Source organism: Narcine bancroftii, chromosome 2, assembly GCF_036971445.1.
Source record: "Narcine bancroftii isolate sNarBan1 chromosome 2, sNarBan1.hap1, whole genome shotgun sequence".
Classification (NCBI taxonomy): Eukaryota; Metazoa; Chordata; class Chondrichthyes; order Torpediniformes; family Narcinidae; genus Narcine; species Narcine bancroftii.
This window is the reverse complement of record NC_091470.1, coordinates 326,817,740-326,841,186: the sequence shown is the minus strand read 5'-3', so window position 1 is coordinate 326,841,186 and position 23,447 is coordinate 326,817,740. Positions and strand designations below refer to the sequence as shown.

At 39.3% G+C, this 23,447-nt stretch overlaps 1 protein-coding gene across 4 annotated transcripts in view; it reads right to left on the bottom strand.

Annotated features, from left to right (window-relative positions):
- Positions 1-23,447, bottom strand: part of LOC138755633 (cyclic nucleotide-gated channel beta-3-like) — a 142,569-nt gene that overhangs the window by 117,038 nt on the left and 2,084 nt on the right. For 2 of the 4 annotated variants that reach the window (XR_011352435.1, XM_069921984.1), the window contains exons 2-4: positions 15,710-15,779; positions 10,965-11,124; positions 2,850-3,016 (exon numbers count right to left, since the gene is read on the bottom strand). Coding sequence is in view for 3 of the 4 variants with exons in the window: in XM_069921984.1 (XP_069778085.1) it covers positions 2,850-3,016; positions 10,965-11,124; positions 15,710-15,779 (397 nt within the window). In the remaining variant the exon portion in view is untranslated. Of the gene's footprint in view, positions 1-2,849; positions 3,017-10,964; positions 11,125-15,709; positions 15,780-15,875; positions 16,205-23,447 lie in introns of those variants that run through there. The other 2 variants (XM_069921985.1, XM_069921986.1) reach the window with 2 other exon arrangements.

Here is a 23,447-nt window from a genome sequence, read left to right as displayed (position 1 = left end):
CTCCTAAAGGTGTACTATGAGCCAACTTTAATATTTAATTCCTGTAAGTTTTGAGAATTACACTTGCCTTACTACCACCCAGTTTTCACTGGCAGGTATCACTTATGGTCTCCACTTTCTCATCAATATTCCATCTACTGGCACAGTTTCAATTTCCTGGTTAGACAGAATCTTATCTCTTATCCGAGCAAGATCAGGATCATGCTTTTGCCTGGCTATTAATTATTCTCTTGACAACAGCAAAGCTGGATCCTTAGGTTTGTCCTCAATGCTTGCCTCCACTACAGGATCATCACAGACTTTCTCTACCTCTACCTTTTTTTCTAGACATGGCTCTAGTAATGGTCCTTTTCAGTCTCATAAACCAATGGCTTACTTGTGAGTTTCACCACAGGTGACTTTACCCTCTGCTAAATAATTTCCTCACAAAAGAGAAACTCCATCCACCGGCAGACTTGATCTTATCCCTATCATAACTGTGCTATTAACTAAGTCTGATTTCATCACTATTCTATGCAAAAGTATAATTCACCACCAATACCTTTAATTAAATTCACATCTCCAATATCGCTCTCCTCACCAAAATTCAAAACATTGCTTAATACAAGCGATTGGGATGCTCCAGTATCCCGCAGGATTTTAATTGGCACTTGATTGGATCCTTCTTTAACCGAAATGAAACCTGCAGTCATGAATGATTTAAAAATATCCCTAACTTTCTCACTCTGAACACAGGCAGTTGGTACCATCCCTTTCTCTTTCTTCCTTTACAGTTCAGGGCAATTTGCTTTTATGTGCCCTGGCGTCTTACAGTAGTGGCAAATAACTCTCAAAAAATTTTCCTTCACCCATTTATCTTCCTCTCTTCCTTTAACCTCACTTCTAGATTTTCTTTCTACTCTACTTGGATTATCAGCAGTATTCCTTTGAAAGGTTTTCCCTGATGTCCACTTAGACTCGTGGGTTAAAGCATATTCCTCTGCGAATTTAGCCAATTCTTGCCAAGTTTTTATATTTTTCTTTGCCAAGTACACTTGAATATCATCAGGAACACAATTTTTAATCTCCTCAATCAGAATGATTTCCCTCAATAAATCAAAGTTATTTTCTACTTTCATTGCGGCACAACACCGATCAAAACACACAACCTTCCTATAAGCAAAATCCAGGTAACTTTGGGTTGCTGCATTTTTAAAATTCCTTAACTTTTGTCTATAAGCCTCTGGAACTAGTTCATAAGATCGGAGTATAGCCTGTTTACAAATTCGTAATCAGCTGCTTCCCGAACGAGTACACCTGTTGGGCTTTCCCTTTAAGAACACTTTGCAGCAGGAGTGACCACTGGTTTGGTGGCCATTTAAAATTTACAGCTATTTTCTCAAAATGTTGAAAATACTGGTCTATTTCAGCTTCCTCAAATGGAGGAACTAACCTCACTTCTCTACTGACCAGAAACCTCTCTTCCTGACCAGCACATGGGTTTTGGGCTTCTCCCTCTCCTTGGGTTAGGGTCTGCCTCAATTAACTAGCTCATGTTTCCATTCTTTCTCTCTCTCTTCCCTTGCGGCTGCTCTTTCCTCCATTTTGGCCTGCCTTACTGCTTCCCATTCGGCTTTCCTTTCTCTTTCTTTTTTCCTCTAACTCTAGTTTTCTCAAAGCCAACTTTACTTCCTCTGAAGTTTTCTCCTTTGGAAACTGTTCTACTGCAGCTTCTTCAAATACCCCCTTTCCTACATAGTACTTAACAATCTTTTGGGCAATTTCCTTTTTTTTCACCCCAGTTCTTACTGTAAGAAGTTTTAACTTGCCAACTATAACCATCAGTTCTGACTTTTTAGCCATTTTTAAATTAACCACTGAAGGGTTCACTATGGACTGGTCAATGTTCATAGTTGCTGGCTTTTCTGCTGGTGATTTATACACTCACCGTTTATTTTTAATTTTAAGCTGGAGGTTGAGTCAAACTCAGACGACTGATAACTAAGCACAAGTCAATTGCCCCTAAAGCTTCCAAATTGGTTTGATCTCGGACAATGCCCCAAATTATGTTACAAGATCAAACCAGCAACCACAAAGAAGGCATATCACACAGGGGTAAAGATGAACAATTACTTTATTAACAAATAAATTCACCTTCAAACTTTAATTGAAAATCCCCCCTTTTATAACAATGCCTATTGGTTACTATGCAAATAGTGTAAAACTAATAAATTCCCCAGCCTAAATATAACATACGTAATCAAAGTCTAAGCTACATTTCCAACCAGCCCACAGAAAAACTTAAGACACAAAACACACAAAACTTCAATCTCAACTGAAGCAAAGATCATAAACAAAATTCAGTTTGTTTGGTAAACTGAAGCCAAAAGATCTTTGTGAGAGAGAGAGCACAAAATTCAAAGTTGTCTTATGTTGCTTGCAGAGTGAGGAATAACTGGCTTGATCCGGATCCTTCTGGCTGCCTTCGGAATGTTCATTCTTTTTGAAATCCCAACATTCTAAACAGTCCTCCAGACTATGGCTCATGCTCTGGGCCTTCTTCCACTCCACAGCACCCCCAGTGGTGGTTTATCATCCAAGACCAGAATTCTTTTGATCATTTTCTGCACATGCTCACTCCATCTCCCACTCTCTCAGCAGTCCACCTTCACCTTGGTTCCCTAAGGCAAGCAGTCACTTTTTAACATAAAACAACACAACACATAGGCCAAGACACAACACAGAACTCTGTAACAATAACATTACTTCTGAGCACATTGCAAATAGGTTTAATTGCCATAGTAGATCAATGTTTGCATGCTGTGAAATACATTAAGAACTGTATTTTTGTCTCTAATTATAGATCTTACTGGCTAGAAGAATATCCTCTGAGGAAGAGCCATTCTGATCAAACAACTTTTCTTTGTATAGTGATGTCCTTTCTCGCATACGTATCACCAAACTCTGGAGCTGTGCATCAGCAAAATCACTGGTAAATACAGTTGGTAGTTGCTCAGATTGTCTACTGAGTGAACTGCTGCAAAATACAATAATTATAATGATAAACAATGAATTAAATTATGTAATAATCTATTAATTATGCAAGAAACTATTTTGAAAACATTAGCAGACAATTAATTTGTTTTTTTTAGCTTTGTGGTTATCTGCATGTGATCATTGGAGGGGTAAAGTTGAAGCTACACTAAATATACAATGTTTTAATTCTCAAATATTTTAATGTTGGTTCCAAAAAATATTAAAATACTTTATTTTCAAAACAGGTTCGTAACACAGGTAAGGTGGTGGTTCTTGTAAGAAGAGTTGTGATTCCAAGCATAATATATTTAGAATCACATCTCTCCTTACAAGAATTTCCACCTTACCTAAAATTACATAAAATTACTGCAATATTGCCAAGACAGAAAAATAGATAATCAATGAAACAGGATTCAAAGATAAATATTCACAATTGCATTTAGTGCAAGAAAAAAATAGACGGCATTTCAATAGGCAAACATCTTTTGGTTGTCCTGGACTAGTTTATAGTTAAGGGTTAGGGTAGTACAGGAGGTTCAAGAGCCAGATAACTCTTGGATAAAAACTGTTCTTGAGCCTGTAGGTGCTTGCACTTAAGGCTTCTGTATCTTCTGCCTAAAGATAGCATTAAGTGCAGGTGATGGGGATTTCCTTTCCGGATTTCACATAGATGTATTCAATGGATGGGAGGTCAGTGCCATGATGGACTTGGGTAGAGCAGCTGTATCGGAGTCCAGAAGACCCCAAATCCCAGCAGCAATAGATATGCACAACACAGGGTTACTTAAAAAAAAGTAGTTTTTAATTATAATTGAACAAGAAAACAGAACTAAACTTTAACTTATTACTTAACCTACTTACTCTACCTACCTAACCTACTTAATCCCCCTTCTAATACTAAGCGCAGGTCTATTTAATGTGCATTTAAGATTAGAAAAGTTCTTTGGATCACAGTTCAATCTCATTGGTTGCAGGCAATTCTTTTCTGTGGACAGAAGTTAGCATTAACAAAGTTCACGAGTCTTTGGTGCTTAACAGGCAAATGGTTACCACTCAGGAGGGTTCTTGTTGCTCTCAGAGAGAGATACCTTTTTGTTCCAGGACATCCACAACTGATTCCGTCTCAATCAGTCTTGCTGACGAAACTTACCCCCTTCAGGGTTCTCCAGATGATCCTCCTTCTTTCAGGTCACCTTTCAGACAGACAGCCTCCTTCTTTGACCAGACACTCTTTCAAAAGTTTGCCAGCTTTCTCCTTCTGGAACTGATTTCTGTCTCTTCTCTCTATTTTACACCCTCCCTCTCTGAAATCAAAACTTTTCTCTGCGGCCTGCAAAGATCACATGTTCCCAGGCAAGCTGTATGTTGTTACTTTGTTGCTTCTGCAAAAAGCATTCTGCAAAAATCCTGCAAAAGATTCTGTTTTAAACTGTTTGTGTGCAACCTGCTCTAACATTTCCTCCCAAGCCACCTCAAGATGCTCTGTCACACAGCCTTCTGCTTTCCTGGGTACTCCAGTATACTTTCCACTGTACATCTGTAAAATTTTGATAACTATTCCAAAGTACCAAATTTCCTTGGACTTCTTAGAAAGTGGAGACATTGGTGTGCCTTCTTCACAGTTGATTTAATGTGCTGGTTCCAAGAGAGGTGCTTTGATTGGATCTAAACTTCCACACTGCCATTTTTTCAATGAAAACAGGTGTGTGGTTCCATTGAACCAATGAACACTGCAGCACAGAAATGGGCCCTTTGTCCAATCGAGTCTGTGATGAACTATGATTTTTCCTAGTCCCATTAACTTGCCCCTGAATCACAGCCCTCCTTGCTCTTGGATGATGAGAACAAGATCATTGTTCTAGCACCGCACAACCAGATTCTCCATCTCCAACCTATATTCTGACTCATCATTCAACCAACAATCAGTGAATTGATAGATTGCACTGGAGCTGATCTCAGCTACACAATCATGAGTGTACGGAGACCCCACAGCCTTAAGATGCCTATGTGTTGGTGTGAGAAGTGCTTTCACGTTCACAAAATATGCTCGAGACAAAAGTTGAGAACAAAGAACATTTATTTATATTTACAACATTGCAAGGTTGGGTACTCTCCCCTTACCTCGGGAAAGTACCCCCAGGGTGGAAAGCCTCTTTGTTTTTATACAATTTTCACTTCACTTCCCCTTACATTTGTCTTACGTTTGTCCTTCTTGGGTTGGTTTGGCACTTTTCCCTATTTGTCTGACTCTTGACTGACTCCAACTTTCTCTTATCTCGTGCTCACACCTCCTTTCCCCACCCCCTATTAAACAAGCTCTTTGTGTGTACGTGCATATTTCTATGTCTGCTTAAATTCCTGTTATCTTGTTTACTTTGTTCTGCTTTTTCATGCACCATTTTACACAAAGAACATTTTAGCTTTTTTCTTTCTACCTTCTATAACTGTTTCAGAACTCCTACCATTAAAATAATAACTGTTTCTCAACTCCTACATTGGTGGTCAGTAAGGAGAAGGTGATGATGCCAAATTTACACTGACTGGGGTCTACCAATAAGGAAATTAAGGATCCATTTGCAAAGAAATGAACAGAATCTCAATTTCTGAGGTTGATTATAAGTTTTTCTGATATGATCGTGATAAATGCCATTCTGTAATCAATGAACATCATCTTGATGTAAGTGTTTTTGAGGTCCAGGTAGAATGCTGATAGAAGGGCCTCTGAGATGGCATCCACAGTGGGTTTGTGGCGATGATAGTTGAAATGAAGACAGTCCTTCCTGAGATAGGAGTTGAGTTGCTTCATAACCAATTTCTCAAAGCTCTTCATCACAGTAGGCGTAAGTGCAACAGGCTAATAATCACTGAAACAGTTTACCTTGTTCTTCTTGGGCACTGGGATGATGGATGGACTTTTGAAGCCAATGCAGTCCTCAGGCCATAGCAGCGAGAGGTAGTAAATATCTGCAAAAACTAAATCCAATTGATCAGTGTAGGATTTGAGGACACAGCCAGGTATTCTGGGCTTGACACCTTCCAAAGACTCATATTCCTGAAGGTTCTTTTAACCTCAGCCTCAGAAACTGCATCAAATGGGGTGGATTATCCTGATGAAGAATGTGTTTGGATTATTTTACTTTAATAAAGAATTTTAATGATGCATTGATATATTAATTTTATTAAATTACAATTCCCAACACAAATTCAATGTTTCCAATTAATCTGAATTGGTTTGTTTTTAAGTGGTTAATAACCAATGCCGCTTTAGTTGCCCATTCTGAGCCAGCTCTTCAGCGCTTGTCGTCCTGTTTTGCGGAAACTGTCAAAATGTTTGGCCTGGAAGTCAGTCTGAAGAAAACTGAGGTCCTCCATCAGCCAGCTCCCCACCATGACTACCAGCCCTCCACCCCCCACATCTCCATCGGGCACACAAAACTCAAAACGGTCAACCAGTTTACCTATCTTGGCTGCACCATTTCATCGGATGCAAGGATCGACAACAAGATAGACAACACAACAGACTCGCCAAGGCAAATAGCGCCTTTGGAAGACTACACAAAAGAGTCTGGTAAAACAACCAACTGAAAAACCTCACAAAGATTAGCGTATACAGAGCCGTTGTCATACCCACACTCCTGTTTGGCTCCGAATCATGGGTCCTCTACCGGCATCACCTACGGCTCCTAGAACGCTTCCACCAGCGTTGTCTCCGTTCCATCCTCAAAATTCATTGGAGCGACTTCATCACCAACACCGAAGTACTCGAGATGGCAGAGGCCGACAGCATCGAATCCACGCTGCTGAAGATCCAACTGCGCTGGGTAGGTCACGTCTCCAGAATGGAGGATCATCGCCTTCCCAAGATCGTGTTATATGGTGAGCTCTCCATTGACCACTGAGACAGAGGTGCACCAAAGAAGAGGTACAAGGACTGACTAAAGAAATCTCTTGGTGCCTGCCACATTGACCACCGCCAGTGGGCTGACATTGCCTCAAACCGTGCATCTTGGCGCTTCACAGTTCACAGGAGCAGCAACCTCCTTTGAAGAAGACCGCAGAGCCCACCTCACTGACAAAGGACAAAGGAGGAAAAACCCAACACCCAACCCCAACCAACCAATTTTCCCCTGCAACCACTGCAACCGTGTCTGCCTGTCCCGCATCGGACTTGTCAGCCAAAACGAGCCTGCAGCTGACGTGGACATTACCCCTCCATAAATCTTCATCCACAAAGCCAAGCCAAAGGAATAACCAATGAAAAAGCAAATATGGAAATTCAAGATCTCCTCACTTTAATATCTGTAGAACAAAAATGATGGGACATCTATGGGGTTTTTGTTTCTTGTGACAGAGTATTGGAAGGAATTGCTAAGAGCAGCTTGTACGCACACATTTTAAAATACAAAATTTTTGCAGGACTTTTGCAGAAAGCAACAAAGTAACAACATACAGCTTGCCTGGGAACATGTGATCTTTTAGGCAGCAGAGAAAAGTTTTGATTTCAGAGAGGGAGGGTGTAAAATAGAGAGAGGAGACAGAAATCAGTTCCAGAAGGAGAAAGCTGGCAAACTTTTGAAAGAGTGTCTGGTCAAAGAAGGAGGCTGTCTGTCTGAAAGGTGACCTGAAAGAAGGAGGATCATCTGGAGAACCCTGAAGGGGGTAAGTTTCGTCAGCAAGACTGATTGAGAAGGAATCAGTTTTGGATGTCCTGGAATACAAAAGATATCTCTCTCTGAAGAGCAACAAGAACCCTCCTGAGTGGTAACCATTTGCCTGTTAAGCACCAAAGACTCGTGAACTTTGTTAATGCTAACTTCCGTCTACAGAAAAGAACTGCCTGCAACCAATGAGATTGAACTGTGATCCAAAGAACTTTTCTAATCTTAAATACACATTAAATACACCTGCGCTTAGTATTAGAAGGGGGATTAAGTAGGTTAGGTAGGTGGAAGTATATAGGTTAAGTAATAAGTTAAAGTTTAGTTCTGTTTTCTTGTTCAAATATAATTAAAAACTACTTTTGTTTAAGTAACCCTGTGTTGTGGTGCATATCTATTGCTGCTGGTTTTGGGGGTCCTCTGGACTCTGTAATATTCTAGAGATATTGACAATTTAAAATTGTATACTAGCCTTTCAAATAAGATTTTGATAATTTTAATATAAATACACTCAAGTGTTACATGCAAACTGACTCTTTTGCTGCAAGTCAACTTTTACATTAAGATCTAACTTTAAATAATCAGGGAGGAGTCACGTGATGGAGTAGTGGCCGGACGGTGAACTCCAGCCCTCTCCAGAAAAGTCAGGAAAAACAAAGGAAAACACAAAGGCACAGAAATAAAAGTTACAGAAAAGTGAGTATAAAGGTGGAAAGAAGATGGCGACAAAAAAAGAAAAATCGAAAGCAACGGTATGAAGAGAGGAAGAGAAGACAAAGGAGGAAAAAGGTGAAGGCCTTACCTGTCCGAAGAGGCCCGCTGCGGAGAGAGAAACCCGCTCCCTCAGGTCGGTAAATAATGGACTACAAAAATGGCTCACAGTGCCGAGTAAAAGTGCGCAACCGCGCATGCGCGAAGTATCGCGCATGCGCGATGCGAATGAAAAAAAGCACACCGACGGGAGGGGGGACCAGCTGGGGAGTCGATCTCCACAGCCGGCAACGACAGCTGCAGAACACCTGCAGCAAGAAGAGACCACAGAAGACAATAGAAACAAGAAAGAAGAGGAGGAAAGGGCACCAAAGAAACAACAGATGGTCAACCCAGAGGAAGAGGAAGAGTACAGTGAAATGGAAGAAGAAAAGAAAGGCAAGATAAAGGATATACTTGCTCTTATTAAAGGATACATGGAGTCATTTAAAGAATGGCAAACACAGGAATTTAAGGATTTAAGAAAAAGAATAAACAACACAGAAGAGAAAATAAATAAAATGGAGATGACCTTAACAGAAATGGGAAAGAAAATGGACAAGATGGAAGAGCGGGCAGTAGCAGCAGAAATGGAGGTAGAAGACTTATAAAAGAAATTGGAGAAATCTAATAAAAAAACTAAAGAAACACAAGAACTACTAGCTCAAAAAATAGATACAATGGAAAACCATAACAGAAGAAATAACATAAAGATAGTGGGCCTTAAGGAAGATGAAGGAGGCAAGAATATGAGGGAGTTTATAAAAGAGTGGATCCCTAAGACCCTAGGATGTCCAGAACTACAGCAAGAAATGGAAATAGAAAGGGCACATAGAGTATTGGCCTCTAAACCACAACCACAACAAAAACCAAGATCTATTGTAGTAAAATTCCTAAGATATACCACAAGAGAAAAGGTACTGGAGAAGACAATGGAAAAAGTAAGAGAGGGCAACAAGCCACTGGAGTATAAAGGGCAAAAAATCTTCATTTATCCAGATATAAGTTTTGAACTCCTAAAGAAGAGAAAAGAGTTCAATACAGCAAAGGCGATTTTATGGAAGAAAGGGTATAAATTTATACTAAAGCATCCAGCGGTATTGAAAATATTTATTCCAGGACAACAAAACAGACTATTCTCGGATCCAGAAGAAGCACGAAAATTTGCAGAACAATTACAAAAATAGACAGAGGGAGGAAGACGGGTAATGAGAGTTAAAATGATCACGATTGATATGTATGCGGGTAAAGAGGTATAAGAGTGAATAGAGACAATGAGCATACATGAATGTATCTGTACTTAGAGGAAAATATAGATAGTATAGACAAGAATTAATAAGGGAAGGTAATGGAATAGAGAGAATAAGGAGGGAATTAAAAGAGTGACCTTTGTGACATATGAAAAGTGAAATCTTTTCTGGGGGAGGCGGGGTGGGGGGAAATAGCGGTCACTGCAAAATCAGTTGACGCCTGCGAGTGGATTCGCAAATCCAAATGGAGAGGGGAGATGTGGTTGTCCGACAAGGGATAAAGGACATTAACAGGCATTACAACAGGGTTGGAATAAGTAAATTCAACTCAAAGTTTTCCACTCCAAAATCTACAAATCCAACTTTCGAATAGCAATAGCTGAACATAATCACATTCACAAAATTATATTAGCCAGCCCAGCAACAGCGTCCAAAATCATTCCCAGATACAAATACCCCGTTGAAAGATGAGCCATGACAAATTTTACTTGCATAGATATTAATGTAGTAAAATCCCCAATATTCGGAATTCAATCAACTAGCAACTCAAATGACCAGTAAAAACATCAAGGAAGTAAATGAATAAATAAATTCAAATAAATAAGACTGGGCAGATGGACCCTGCGGGAGTGCGCTGAGACTTTTTGGACATTTGCAGGTTTGCCCCACTGAACAAACAATACCCCTCAATGTACGTGCATACTTTTCGCTGTCGCCACTTGGGTGGAGGTGAGCTGGGTTGTCAACTTGTGGAAGATGCACTGACGGCCTGACCGGGACACTGGCATGAAGGTGAGTCAGGTTGTCAGGGTGAGGAAGGTGTGCTGAGGGCCTGACCGGGACACTTGTATGGAGGTGGGTTGGATTGTCAGCAAAAGGAAGGTGCACTGAAGAAAACATCAAACAGAAAATACAGAAAATAATTAATTGAATCCACACAAGTTGAAATTTAGCTGGCTTTTTCAAATCAGATCATGCCCAAGGATAAGCTTTAGGTTTTATCTCCATATGATAAATCTTGGAATATTTGAACCTGTCAAAATGTTATTTAATTAGTTTCTGGTAGAATTTTATCTATGCTTAAATAATCATTCAGAAGAATTAAGTTGTTCTTTACATAAATATTTCAAACATATGTTTATTTTGTGATTAAGTTGAGGAATATCAAAGTAACACTTTATCTTCATGTGGCCTAATATAGTTTTTTTAATATAAAGAATGTGAAGAAATCTAATGGCAACACAAAAATCAACACATATCAATGAGATAATGTTATGAGACTGGTATTTACTTAAATTCAACGTCTTCTTTCTTTGGTGCTTGTTCCATCCATATATTTGATTCATGCTTCTGAAATGACAGTTCAGAGACAGCCTTACTTCCAGTCTGCAAGTTGGAATCTTCAGTGGAAGATGTTCTTATCCAAGGATGAGATGGTTTAGAAGTTTTTGCTATAAAATACATTTTGTTTACATTAAAGTAAATTTACCCACATATTTGGGAATCACATTTATGATAGAACTTATTATTAGATGCTTTAAAACTGCCTTGATTTGGTTCAATGTATAATTTTATACTTTCAGCTATGGTCAGAAATAATGCAATTATGGAAATCATTTAACTTATCATCAATTCCATTAGAGCATATATTGGGAAGGGTTGTGACTGACATGTGATAGCACTGCTCCCTATCTAATCAGAGCTGCCAGTCAAGGTTTGGTTCCATCCCACCCATTAGTGCACACCTTGCTGTTGGATCCATGTAAATTACCTGGACTGAACTCTCCAGCCTGCCTGTCCTTGGCCTTGGGCCACTGGCTGTTGTAAATGGATTAACCTTCCTGGCACTGAGCCATTGTTACCCTGTAAATGACCTGGGCTTGACCCTCCAGCACTATAAAAATGCCATGTGTTTTTTGATCTCTCTCTTTTCCAGCTTGGGACCACCCTGGTTCACTCCAGGCCTAGAAATTTGGAAGGACGCTGGAGAAAGAGCTGGTAAAAGGGTTGGGAGCATTTAATTAGTGTCCTTTGTAGCATTGAGCCATGCCTGCACTGAGTCAAGGGGTGGTGGGGCGTCATAGTAATTTTCCCTTGATCAGTTCATTGTGTGTTTGTGTATTTTATTCCCATACTATTTTCCCCACATTCATTATTAATTGTCCACTGTTACTTTCCCATGGCTGTTCTAAACTGTGCACACATGCGTGTGTGTGTTTATGTGCACGCGCTGCATAGTTACCATTTCCCACATTTGCCTTCTGTAAATAAAATCCTTCCCTACCAAAACTGTGTTCAGAGCCCTTGCCTTTGAGACCTACCATAGCTGTTGCCACCATAGTGAACCTTTAAGAAGTCAAAGGAATATTTTCGAGGAGTTATGATACAATGGTATTGGTAAAACATGGATACAGTAGATGTTCTAAAATTCAGACGGCTCAGCAATTGAGTCAGTCTGGATTTTCAAATTATCTGGATTCTCTGGCAATACTTTTAAAATTCAAATTTAAGGAGGAAGAAAGAAGAGAAGAATAGGTAAATTTATAGATTTTTCATTGACCAATGAAGCAAAGTTCATGTATCAAGTTGAGTAGTTGTAAAGAAAAATAAAGTCGACAAGCATGGTCACTTGTTGCCACAGTGCATTTGTGGTGCTGTCTATGCATGCACGCACACAAAACCCCACTAAATTTTAAAAGTTTGAGAGTTTTCAAAAAGTTCATACTCTCAGATGGTCTGGGTTTTTAGCATCTGGATGTTCAGATGGTGAAAAATGCAATACCCATAATCCTTAAATTAATAAATATAATTTATTTTTCATAAGATGAATACAGTTTCATTAACACAGGTTCATTTGGGGGGTCAAATGTACCTTTATTTACCACAAAATTTTGTTCCTGATTTAATCTCAATGGCTATGAATCTGCCTGGAGTTTTGGGGGTTGGGGGCGGGGGGGGGGGGGTGGGGAAGAGCATTAATGTTTACATGTAAACATGCAAAAGATTATATAACTGTAATTATGGACAAAATTAAAATGAAACTGGTAAATTGCTGCTGTAAACATCATTGCTGCTAGTTTGACGTTGCAGACCAGCAGGAAAAGAAATTCAACAAGAGACTTTTATTTTTCTTTTAAAACAATATATTTATTAATAACTACTAATAATATAACAACTTATCAAGTGTGTGTGTGTGTGTGTGTGTGTGTGTGTGTGTGTGTGTGTGTGTGTGTGTGTGTGTGTGAGATACCCAAACCATTACAGCTTAGGCACAATTCTGGAAAGTCATTCCAAAGTTGTCTTAGAAATCCTGTGTTGAAACACAGACTTTTAAACTGATGCCCAGAAGTAATTACGAAGGAGGTGGAAGAGACTGAGTGACTGAACCGCAGAAAACTCACAAATCAGGTGAAGGGGAGAAAAGTTTAGGGGAGATGTCAAGTGAAGCTTTTTTGCACAGAAAATTGTGGACTACATTGCCGGGATTGGTGGTGGTGGGGGGGTGGAGGGCAACACAATAGGGAGATTTAAAAGATTCTTAGACAAGCACATGGATGCAAGAAAAAATAGAGGGTTATGGGTGCAAGGTAGGGAAGGTTTAGATTGTTAAGTAGATTTATATAGATCAGCACAATATTGTGAGCTGAAGGACCTGTACTGTGCTGCAAAGTGATATGTTCTATGAAATGGCAAAGTTATGATGGTTGATGTTGTGATAGGAAACGGAGCTCATAACCAAATCTAAATAAATGTTTTTTTTTCAGAGAACCAGTCATTTTCTAAAAACAGCCCAATAGCAACAGCAAATCACTTGTAACAGTGTTTATACAACCACAAACAACAAGTGAAGGCTTTTAAAGCATTAAAATAAAGTTTAATTCTCATCAAAAAAAATGCTGGCCACCATCAATCACTGACACTTCCCCACCGAGACCATGTTCATTGCCAGGAGCCCAAGGGTCCCACTCTTGTCTTGGAGCTTGAGGTCCCCACTGCCACCAAGAGCCTGAGGTCTGCACTGCTGGTCCTGGTGTCCCGGGGTCTGCTGCACTGCTGCCAACGCCGGGGGTCTAAGATCCATTGTGCTGCTGCTGGCACTGGGAGCCTGAGGTCTGCTGCACTGCTGCCAGCATCAGGGGGCCGAGGTCCCTGGTGAGTTCAGCTCCAAAAATATTTTGGATAAATGAGGATTTCCTCATTTTAAAAATTTTGATAACTGAGCATTTCGGAATATCTGATTTTGGATAATTGGAGTTGTACTGTACCTATGTGTGCTCATACTCATTTGTTTTAGTAATGACCCCAAAATTTTTGATCTCCCTTAAAGTAGATGGAAAGCTTCATTATCATTCCTATTGAAGGGGAAATGCACCATTGGAGAAAGAACTTCGAGAATATAGAACATTAAATCCAGTACAGGTCTTTCAACCGATGATTTGGAGCTCAGCCACCAAACTTACGTATACACATTCCCAGCAGTTTGTTGACTAAGGATGGACTGAAACAGGTTTGGGAGCAAAGGTGATGTTGGTTGAACATATCTCATTTGTCCTACAGATTAGCTCTACCCCAGCAAGAAGCTTTTTGAAAGTGAGGTGTGACATTTTGCAGTAATGGCACAGCAGATCGCACAATGATATTACAATGTTAGTAACCTGGGTTCAAATCTGCCCTTGTCTGTAAGGAGTTTGTACATCCTTCTGTGACTGTGGGTTTCCTCCCATGTTCCAAAGATGTATGGGTTAGTAGCTTAATTAGTCTCATGGATGTATTTGGGTGGCACAGGCTTATGGGCCAGAAGGGCCCTTTACTCTGCTAATTATGTAAATATAACAAAATTGAAGAAGAAACACTGAGAAAATGATTGAGGCAGTGATGCAGTCTTGATCAATTATACTCTACATTGTGATTGAGTCCTTTGGTAAATATCATCGCTTGGATTCCATAATTTAGCAAATTTAGGATGGAGGCAAATTTCTGCAGCAGACAGTTTAGGCAGTTAACCCTCCTAATTGAATAATGAATGCAAAGACTACTGAGAAGTCAAAATCACCATGTATAGTGATGGATGCTGCTCCTCGTATTTCATATAAGGCCTGGGATATGCAACATCATAATGACCAATATATAACACTATTAGTGATATGATTATGTGGGAACAGATTCCCCAATAATTATTGATTGTGCCAGCAGTTATGTTACTCTGTAATTCCTTCTAAAAATGAGAGGCAATACTTGACGCATGTATTGTTACTAAAATAGATCTATGTAATATATTTAACTCACATCTGTGCTATGTTAGGATGAGAAATAAATACATATTCATGATCTAATTTGGAATAAAAATGCTTATTTCTAAAAACAGATTAACAATTTCATTTTTACACTGAGGATCCTTCAATGCTCAAAAACTTAGTCATTAATATTTCTTGTTTGCTTGCAATAAATTGTCAGGGAGAAAACATGTGGATTGGTTCGTTAATTGGCAACTGTAATTTTCTCCGACTGTGCAGGTGAGTGGCAGAGTCTGGGATAGTTGCTGAGAATGTGGCGAGAACAGAAATTACAGTAAGATTTGTGTCAATGAAATAGTTGGGGAGGGGGGTTGGGTGGGAAGAAGGGATAAGGTAGCACAGGGGTGGTAATGGTGTATTTAAAGAACAGATGTGACAATGTATATTGATGAAAATGTATAAACATAATTGACACCATGGGTGTTAAAAGACTTCGAATGTTTTTTTTTGGTAAATAATTTATTGTGAATAAAGACTGGAAAAAAAAAGAAAGTGGATGATTGGCATGGATGAGTTGGGCCATTTGAACTGTTTCCATGATGTAAATTCTTTAAAACTTTAAATAGCCTATGGATTTTTTTATCCCATAAATTTCTTCATTGTTTGGTGAATGACATCAAAAGTGCTTGTCTCTATAAAGGAAATATTTTACATTTTTACTGTACATTATTCCTATTCATACTAATGGTACTGATCATTAAATTCTTTAAATCATACAAAGTAGATATGTCTCAGTCCATACCTTGTTTATGCTCAGTGTTTGTTGGAACTTTTTCTTCCATCTTCTGAGATTCATTTTCAGTTTTAATTTCCTGTGAAGAAGAAAATAGACTTAATTCAAACAATGCACTAGATTTATAGTAATGATAAAAGAAATCTCTGGGGAAAAAACACAGCTCTACACTAACCTGTGGTTGTTGACCTTCCTTCTGACTTCCAACATTTTGAATGTTTTTTGGCTCTGCCTGCTTTGGTGTCACTTTTCTAAATCCAAACCCTAGTTTATGAAACATTTTGTGGCAACGTGCTTGAAGCACCATCAATATAAATGTACTTTTCTAAATCAGTGTGAAGAAATCAAATGAGATTGTCATTCTAATAATGGCTTACTGTGGATTAAACTCTGCCAGACCCAATTCCATTATAAAAGATTAGCCACTTTTCAACCAAAGATTTCACCCCACTCCTTTGAAGAAATAATATTCAAATCACAATCAGATCAAATGTTATACTGATATTTTAGTAAAAAAAAGGGTTTTTGAACATGTGAAGAAGAGGCTCCACTGAATATTGAAGAGATTTGTAACTCGAGGTTTCTATTGCCTGCTGCACTTGTGTGTTACCTTTCTGTATTTTAATTATATGAGTCCCCAAAGAAATGCAAATATGTAAGTGCTTTGTTATGACCAGATTGGCGAAGGTTTGATATTTCCAAACTCATCTTGTGGGAATACATAGTTTGTGATAAGAAATTAAGCAAAGTACCGTGATGCTTAATATCAATTATTAAGATCTTCAGATGGGTAAAACAAATTTAGCATTGAACTGTTGAAATACTACTTATACAGGTATGTCTTATAATAGGTGACATGAAATTTGATGGAGTTATCAGCAGTAAGGAAGGTTGTAAAAGGAAGCTGTAGAATATGGATCAAATAGAATTACATGAGGAGAAATGGCAGATGGAGTTTAATCTGATCAAATGTGAGGTGTAGCACTTTGGGAGGTCAAATGTAAGATGATAATAGGAGTAAATGATAATGATTTTATTGACATATACATTGTGCAATGTACATATGCACCAAAATTCTTACTAGCTACAGCTGAAGAGATACTTGGTGAAATACAAACAAAAAAACTAAAAAAAAATTATACTTAATTGAATTAAAAAGAGACAATACATACAAAAAATATAGATAAGAAATATCACAGTTATCCTCGTACAAACAAAAGACTAACCAATAGTGCACACAATGTCTGAGAAGTCCAAGATTAGTGCAACAAGGGCAGGTTCAAGAGCCTAATAGGCATTTGAAAGAAACTGTTCTTGAACCTAAAGGTACCAGTCTTCAGACTTTGGTACTTTCTGCCCAAGAATAGTAAGGAGAAGAAATTGTCACCAGGGTGAAGGAGTCCTTTATGATGTTGGCTGCATTTTTGAGATAGCACCTCATGTAGATGCGTTCAGTGGATGGGAGATTAGAGCCTGTGATGAACCTGACTATATTTGTTACCTTGTGGGACCTTCTGCATTCCTGGGTGGTAGAATTCCCAAACCAAGTTGTGATGCAACCAGTCTGCACACTTTCCACAGTGAAGTTTGATAGAGTTTACAATAAATCTACTCACTTAGAAAGTATTGGTGTTAGTATGCCTTCTTCATGGTTGCCTTAAAGTGCTGGCTACAGGAAAGGTCTTCTGAAATATGGACTCTCATGACCTTGACGGTCATAATGTACTCTCAGGATCCTTCATAATACTGATGTACTTACTGATCTTAGGGTACAAGTACAAAGCTCCCTGAAAGTGGCAACACAAGTAGATATGGTGATAAAGAAGATATGCAGCATACTTTCCTTTATTGGTCAGGCATTGTGTAGAAAGTTGACAAGTGATGTTTAAGCTGTATTGAAATTTGGTTAGGCCACTTTTGGAGCATTTTGTGCAGTTCTGGTCACCACATTACAAGAAGGATATGAAGGCTTTGAAGAGGATGCAGGAGAGATTCAACTGGATATTTCCTGGATTAGACAGTATTAGCTATAAGAAGAAACTAGACAAACTTGGATTATTTACTCTGGAGTATCAGAGGCTAAAGGTTGACCTGATAGAAGTACTAGCATATAAAATTATGAAAGGCATAGATAGGCAACATTGCCAAAGTCTACTTCTCAAGGTAGAAATGTCAAATACAAGAGGACAAATCTAAAGTGAATTGGGAATGTTTACAAAACAAGATATTTTTCTTCCTACTGTAATTCCCACAATTATTACAGCCTTTTCTATGGAAACACCCTCTTGGAGAATGGAGTTATTTTACATGCAAGTTAATATCCAATGAGGTTATCATAATAATTTTATTAATATTTTAACTAATATGTTATTTTTAATTGTAATATTAGATATAAATAATGAAAAGAACCAGGACAAATACTCCAAGCAATCTCTTTAATTATGTGCTCAGATTTGTGGTGAAGTAAGAAGATTAAGTAAGGGCAATGCACTTATTATCATATTAAGTACTCGGCTGTCTGTTCACTTCGGAGCATGAAAAAAGACCATTTACTTAACTCGTTAAAAAACCTTTATAAAAACCAACATTGAACAAATCTCGTGTCAAGGTAACATCAAAATTAATTTTTGAAGTAGTATTATCCAATTTCTAATTTTTAAATCAGAATTGCAAGAGATTTAACTTGAACATTTCAATTCATCTATTATCTAATTTCTTATAATAGATAAGATTTTCCTGAGGTTACATTAGTGTGCATTGGATTGCCATTCTGTGACCAATTAAAGCTTGGTCATCCAAATTAGTACATGTCACATTTGTGGCCCGAAATGTGAAGTTAATAAAACATTAAACACAAGTTTTATCAGGTAAACTTCTCAGTGGCTTTATTTTCCAATTTCCTTTGTTCTCCTGCTTGTGTTCTTATCTCTCTCTCTCATACCAAGTGACTTCCGGTACATCTCATACATATTCTTTATCATGACATCCCTCCTTTAATCAGAAATAAACTTTACCTTCACTTAACAATATCCCTCAGAAACCTACAAACATCGTAACTAATGGTAATACTATAACTCAACTACATAAAATTTACTTCCTACAGCACTCATACATGCACTTTATGATATAAGATTAAAATACTGTCCCAAAATTCTTATTAAAACTATGGCACAAAGTCTTCGTATCGTTTGGGCACTTTCCGGTTTCGTTTCGGCCTGCCTGCGATATTGTCGTCGCTTCTCGGTTGTTCACTCTCAGCGTCGGAAATACTGCTCACCACGGCTTCGGGTGTTTCTGACGCTCTAGTCACTTCATCAGGAGTGCTGGTAACTGCCTCTGGAACATCATCAGGTCTCTCAGTTTCAGCATCTCGTATTGGCCTTTCAACCTCTTCGCTCGATGTATCTCTGGACTGGTACCTTTTTACACCTGATACATTTCACTTATACAGGACTCCAGTCGGAGACTTGAATGTCACCATACTGCCACTTCTGGATACGACAGTATAGGGTTGATGGTAATAAGGTGTGTCTAGCTTACCACCAGTTTCATGCCTCACTAGAACATTATCTCCTGGCATGATGTCTGAGTACTTGGCTCCACGTTTCGAATCTGTGTACAGCTTTGCTGCACCTTTCTTTTCAGCATCGTGGTCCCTCATCTCCTGGTCGTCTCGGATTTCCTTTATTTCTGGCATTTCTGTGTGGATTTTTCCCCCAAAAAATGCTTCTGCAGGACTTTTTCCAGTGGTTGCATGAGGCGTTGCTCAATAGACAGCCACATAAGATAGCAATGCTTCTCGCCAATTTTGTCCTTCTGCGTGTGCAATCCTCAATCGTTTTTCAATGGACTGATTTTGTCTCTCTACTTCTCCGTTGGCTTGCGGCCATTTCGGAGTTACTTTATGATGGTGGATACCTGTGGTCCTCATGTATTCCGCAAATGTCTCTGAAATGAATTGTGGACCATTGCCAGAGTATAATGTAACAGGTAATCCCTATCTTGCAAATATCTCTGCTAATGCTTGTATTGTTTTTTCAGTGGTTGTGGACTTCAACACCACGTACTCATAGTATCTGCTGTAGTAATCTATCACTACCATAATTGATTCACCCGTCGGTAAAGGTCCAAGAAAATCAACAGCTACGTCGATCCATGGTCCTTTCGGGAGTTGCGTATTCCGGATCGGTTCTGGCGGATTACTCCTACTTGTGATTTGACATCCGTGACAAGTTTTAACAAATTCCTCTGCGTCTTTATCACAGCCTGGCCACCAAACCTTGGTCCTGAGGTTTTGCTTGGTACCAACAATACCTAGGTGTCCTTCATGCGCTAAGGATACGATCTTCGGTCTCAATCTTTGCGGTATCACCAATCTGCAACCTCTTAATACACACTGTCCGATGCAACAAAGTTCGTCTCTAATGGGAATGTAAGCCTTGTGAGTACACTTGTCCCATTGTCCACTCTGTATGCATTCTCTTACTTCCATGAGTTCTGGATCACGTTCGGATTCTCTCTCGACCTCCTTCGTAGTCACAGCTTTCGGTGTCGACTGAATAGCTATGAAGCGTACAAAGCTCTCTGTTTCAGTTCCCAATTCTGACTTGGATTGTGGACCACCATCCTTCACCAATCTGGACAGCGGATCTGCAATGTTTGCTTTCCCTGCAATGTGGATTACTTTATATTTGTAGGGTTGTAGTCTGAGTACCCATCTCTCTATTCTGGCACATGGTTTGGATCTAGGTGCATAGATCACCTCTAATGGCTTATGATCTGTGATAAGTTCAAATTCAATGCCGTATAAATATGCATGGAACCTCTCACAGGCCCATACAAGTCCGAGAGCTTCTTTCTCTGTCTGAGAGTATCTTCTTTCCACATCTGATAATGATCTGCTGGCATAGGCAATGATTGTTGGTCCTCCATCATGCATCTGGACCAATACAGCTCCTAAACCAACCGGGCTGGCATCCGCTATGACTTTGGTTGATGCCGCCGGATCGTAATATCCAAGAGTTTTTGCATCTGTCAGGCTTTGCTTCAGCGCTGTGAATGCTTTCTTCTGCTCAGATCCAAAATGAAATGGTACTCCTTTCCTGGTTAGTTTCCTTAGTGGTTCTGCCACTGTAGCGAAATTAGGAATGAACTTTGCACAAAAATTGACCAATCCCAGGAAACTCCTCACCTCTGTTGTGTTCTGAGGTGCACGTGCATCTGCAATAGCTTTCACCTTGGCCTCTGCAGGGTTTAGTCTTTAATTTTCTTCAAGCTTCTTTCATCCTCGTCGCCAATGTCACATTTGTGGCCCGAAATGTGAAGTTAATAAAACATTAAACACAAGTTTTATCAGGTAAACTTCTCAGTGGCTTTATTTTCCAGTTTCCTTTGTTCTCCTGCTTGTGTTCTTATCTCTCTCTCTCATACCACGTGACTTCCGGTACATCTCATACATATTCATTATCATGACAGTACACATTTTTTTTAACCACACAGTGGAAAGATGAAACTCTCTTCCCATCGAAGGGTATGTTGGTCCATTTTAAATATGTTCAAATAATGTTGACTAAACCCCTTAAAATAAATTTTGAACCACAAAAATCTTGGATATAGTTCAAGGATTTAGTATCTTCCACCCCCAGCCAGTCCCCTTCTCCAAGAATTGTCTTATTTACTAGATCTTTTGGGCAATGTAATTTCATATATTTAAAGTGATTGTTGGTGCATTTGCTTCTGAAGTAGATATGTATTTTCTTCCAGAAGTAATGAAGAATCAAGGGCAAAAAAATTCATCAACTAACAGTACTGAAAGTACAAAATGGCTGCAATTACAGTCCCTGCGGGACAGTTATGGTACTATCCACTGTGTAATTTTCTGAATGACAGTGTGCCAATGGTAGAGAAATTAATGATGGAGACATCACTGTCCATGGTGCGACATGTGAGGAACATGATGAGAGACTTAGACAGATATTAGCCCAGTTGGGAGGTACTGGATTGATGGGGAATGGAGACAAATGTTTGCTGAGTGTATCCAAGATGGTGTTTATGGGTAACAAGCTGACTAATGAAGGTATCAATCCAACCAAAGGTAAAATCAAGGCAGTTGCAGAGGGTTAAGAAGCAAGGAATGCAACAGAAGTGAGGAGCTTCCCGGGCCTATTGAACTTTTGTGCAAGATTCATACTAAATCTAGCAACTATTGCAGAACCACTGAGGAGGCCAACAAGGAAAATTGCTCACTTTGTGTTTGGACCTTACCAAAGGAAGGCATTTCAGAAATAGAAAAGACCGAAGAGGGCACATATATTGGGATTTTTTGATCCAAAAGCTCAGACACAAGTCATAGCTGATGCTAGCCCAGTGGGACTAGGAGCAGTCGTAGTTCAGAAGAAAGGAGAACAATAGAGGGTGATAGCAAGTCACTTACTTATTCACAGACAGAGAAGGAGGCCCTGGGACTCGTATGGGCCTGCGAACATTTCCACACTTATCTATGCGGCTGGAGTTCCAGCTTTAGAAGCTATTTATTCTCCGACATTGACTTCATGTGCTAGGATTGAAAGATGGATCCTGAGACTACAATAATATCACTACAGGGTGATTTACATAGCAGGGAAGTACAATATTGCCCATTCACTATCAAGGTTCCTGAAAGACGATGGAGTAAAGCACTCAAAGCTTGAGATGGAGGCTGAATCATTCGTGAGATTCGTTGCGGTTAATGCTACACCACGGGCAGTACAAACCAGAGAGATCGAGAAGGAATCATGCATGGACCCAGAACTGATGGGCATTAGGGATCAGATCACCAGTGGTGACTGGAACATCTGTCAAAACAAAATCTATGTGACCATCACAGATGAACTGTGCATAATTGGAAGATATATACTCAGGAGATACTGATTGTCATTCCACAGAAATTGAGAGGAGGATGGTAGCACTGGCTCACAAGGACATTTGGGAGTTGTTGGGACAAAATCAAACCTCCGTACAGACGTTTGGTGGCCAAGAATGGAAAAAGATGTGGGAAAATATGTGAGATCATGTCATGGGTGTCAGGTGACAAGCAAACCTAACCCACCTGTTCCAATACGAAGCACACTGCTACCAGTGGGACCATGGGAGGATATTTTGGGCCCATTCCCATCTTGAGAGTTGATTATGGTGGTTGCCAACTATTACAGCAGATATGAGTATGTCATAATGAAAACAACAACAGCAGAAAAGACTATCACAGCACTGATGGAGATCTTCGCCAGACATGGCTTACCAGTGACTTTGCATTCAGACAATGGTCCTCAATTCATATCAGAGATATTCCGAGAATTCATAAGAACCATTGGTGTATACCACCACAAGGTTACACCAAAGTGGCCACAGGTCAATGGAGAAGTTGAACATCAGAATCTGTCACTGGAGAAAAGTATGAGAATCGTCCAAGCAGAAGGCAAGGATTGGAAGAAGCTTTTTTGACCTATGTAGCAGCATACAGAGCAACACCAGATAGCACCACAGGAAAAAGTCCAGCAGAACTTTTGTTCAGAAGAAAGATCAGAACCAAACATAGAAAATGTCCAGGAAGTGGAAGACCACGATGCTGAAAGAAAAGGGTCAACAAAACATGAAAAGTAATGTCAGATTTAATATCAGGTGATAAAGTACTGGAGAGGAAAGGTCAGAATAAAATGGACACACCGTTTATTCCCCAACCATATATTATGGTGTTCAGAGAAGGAAATCA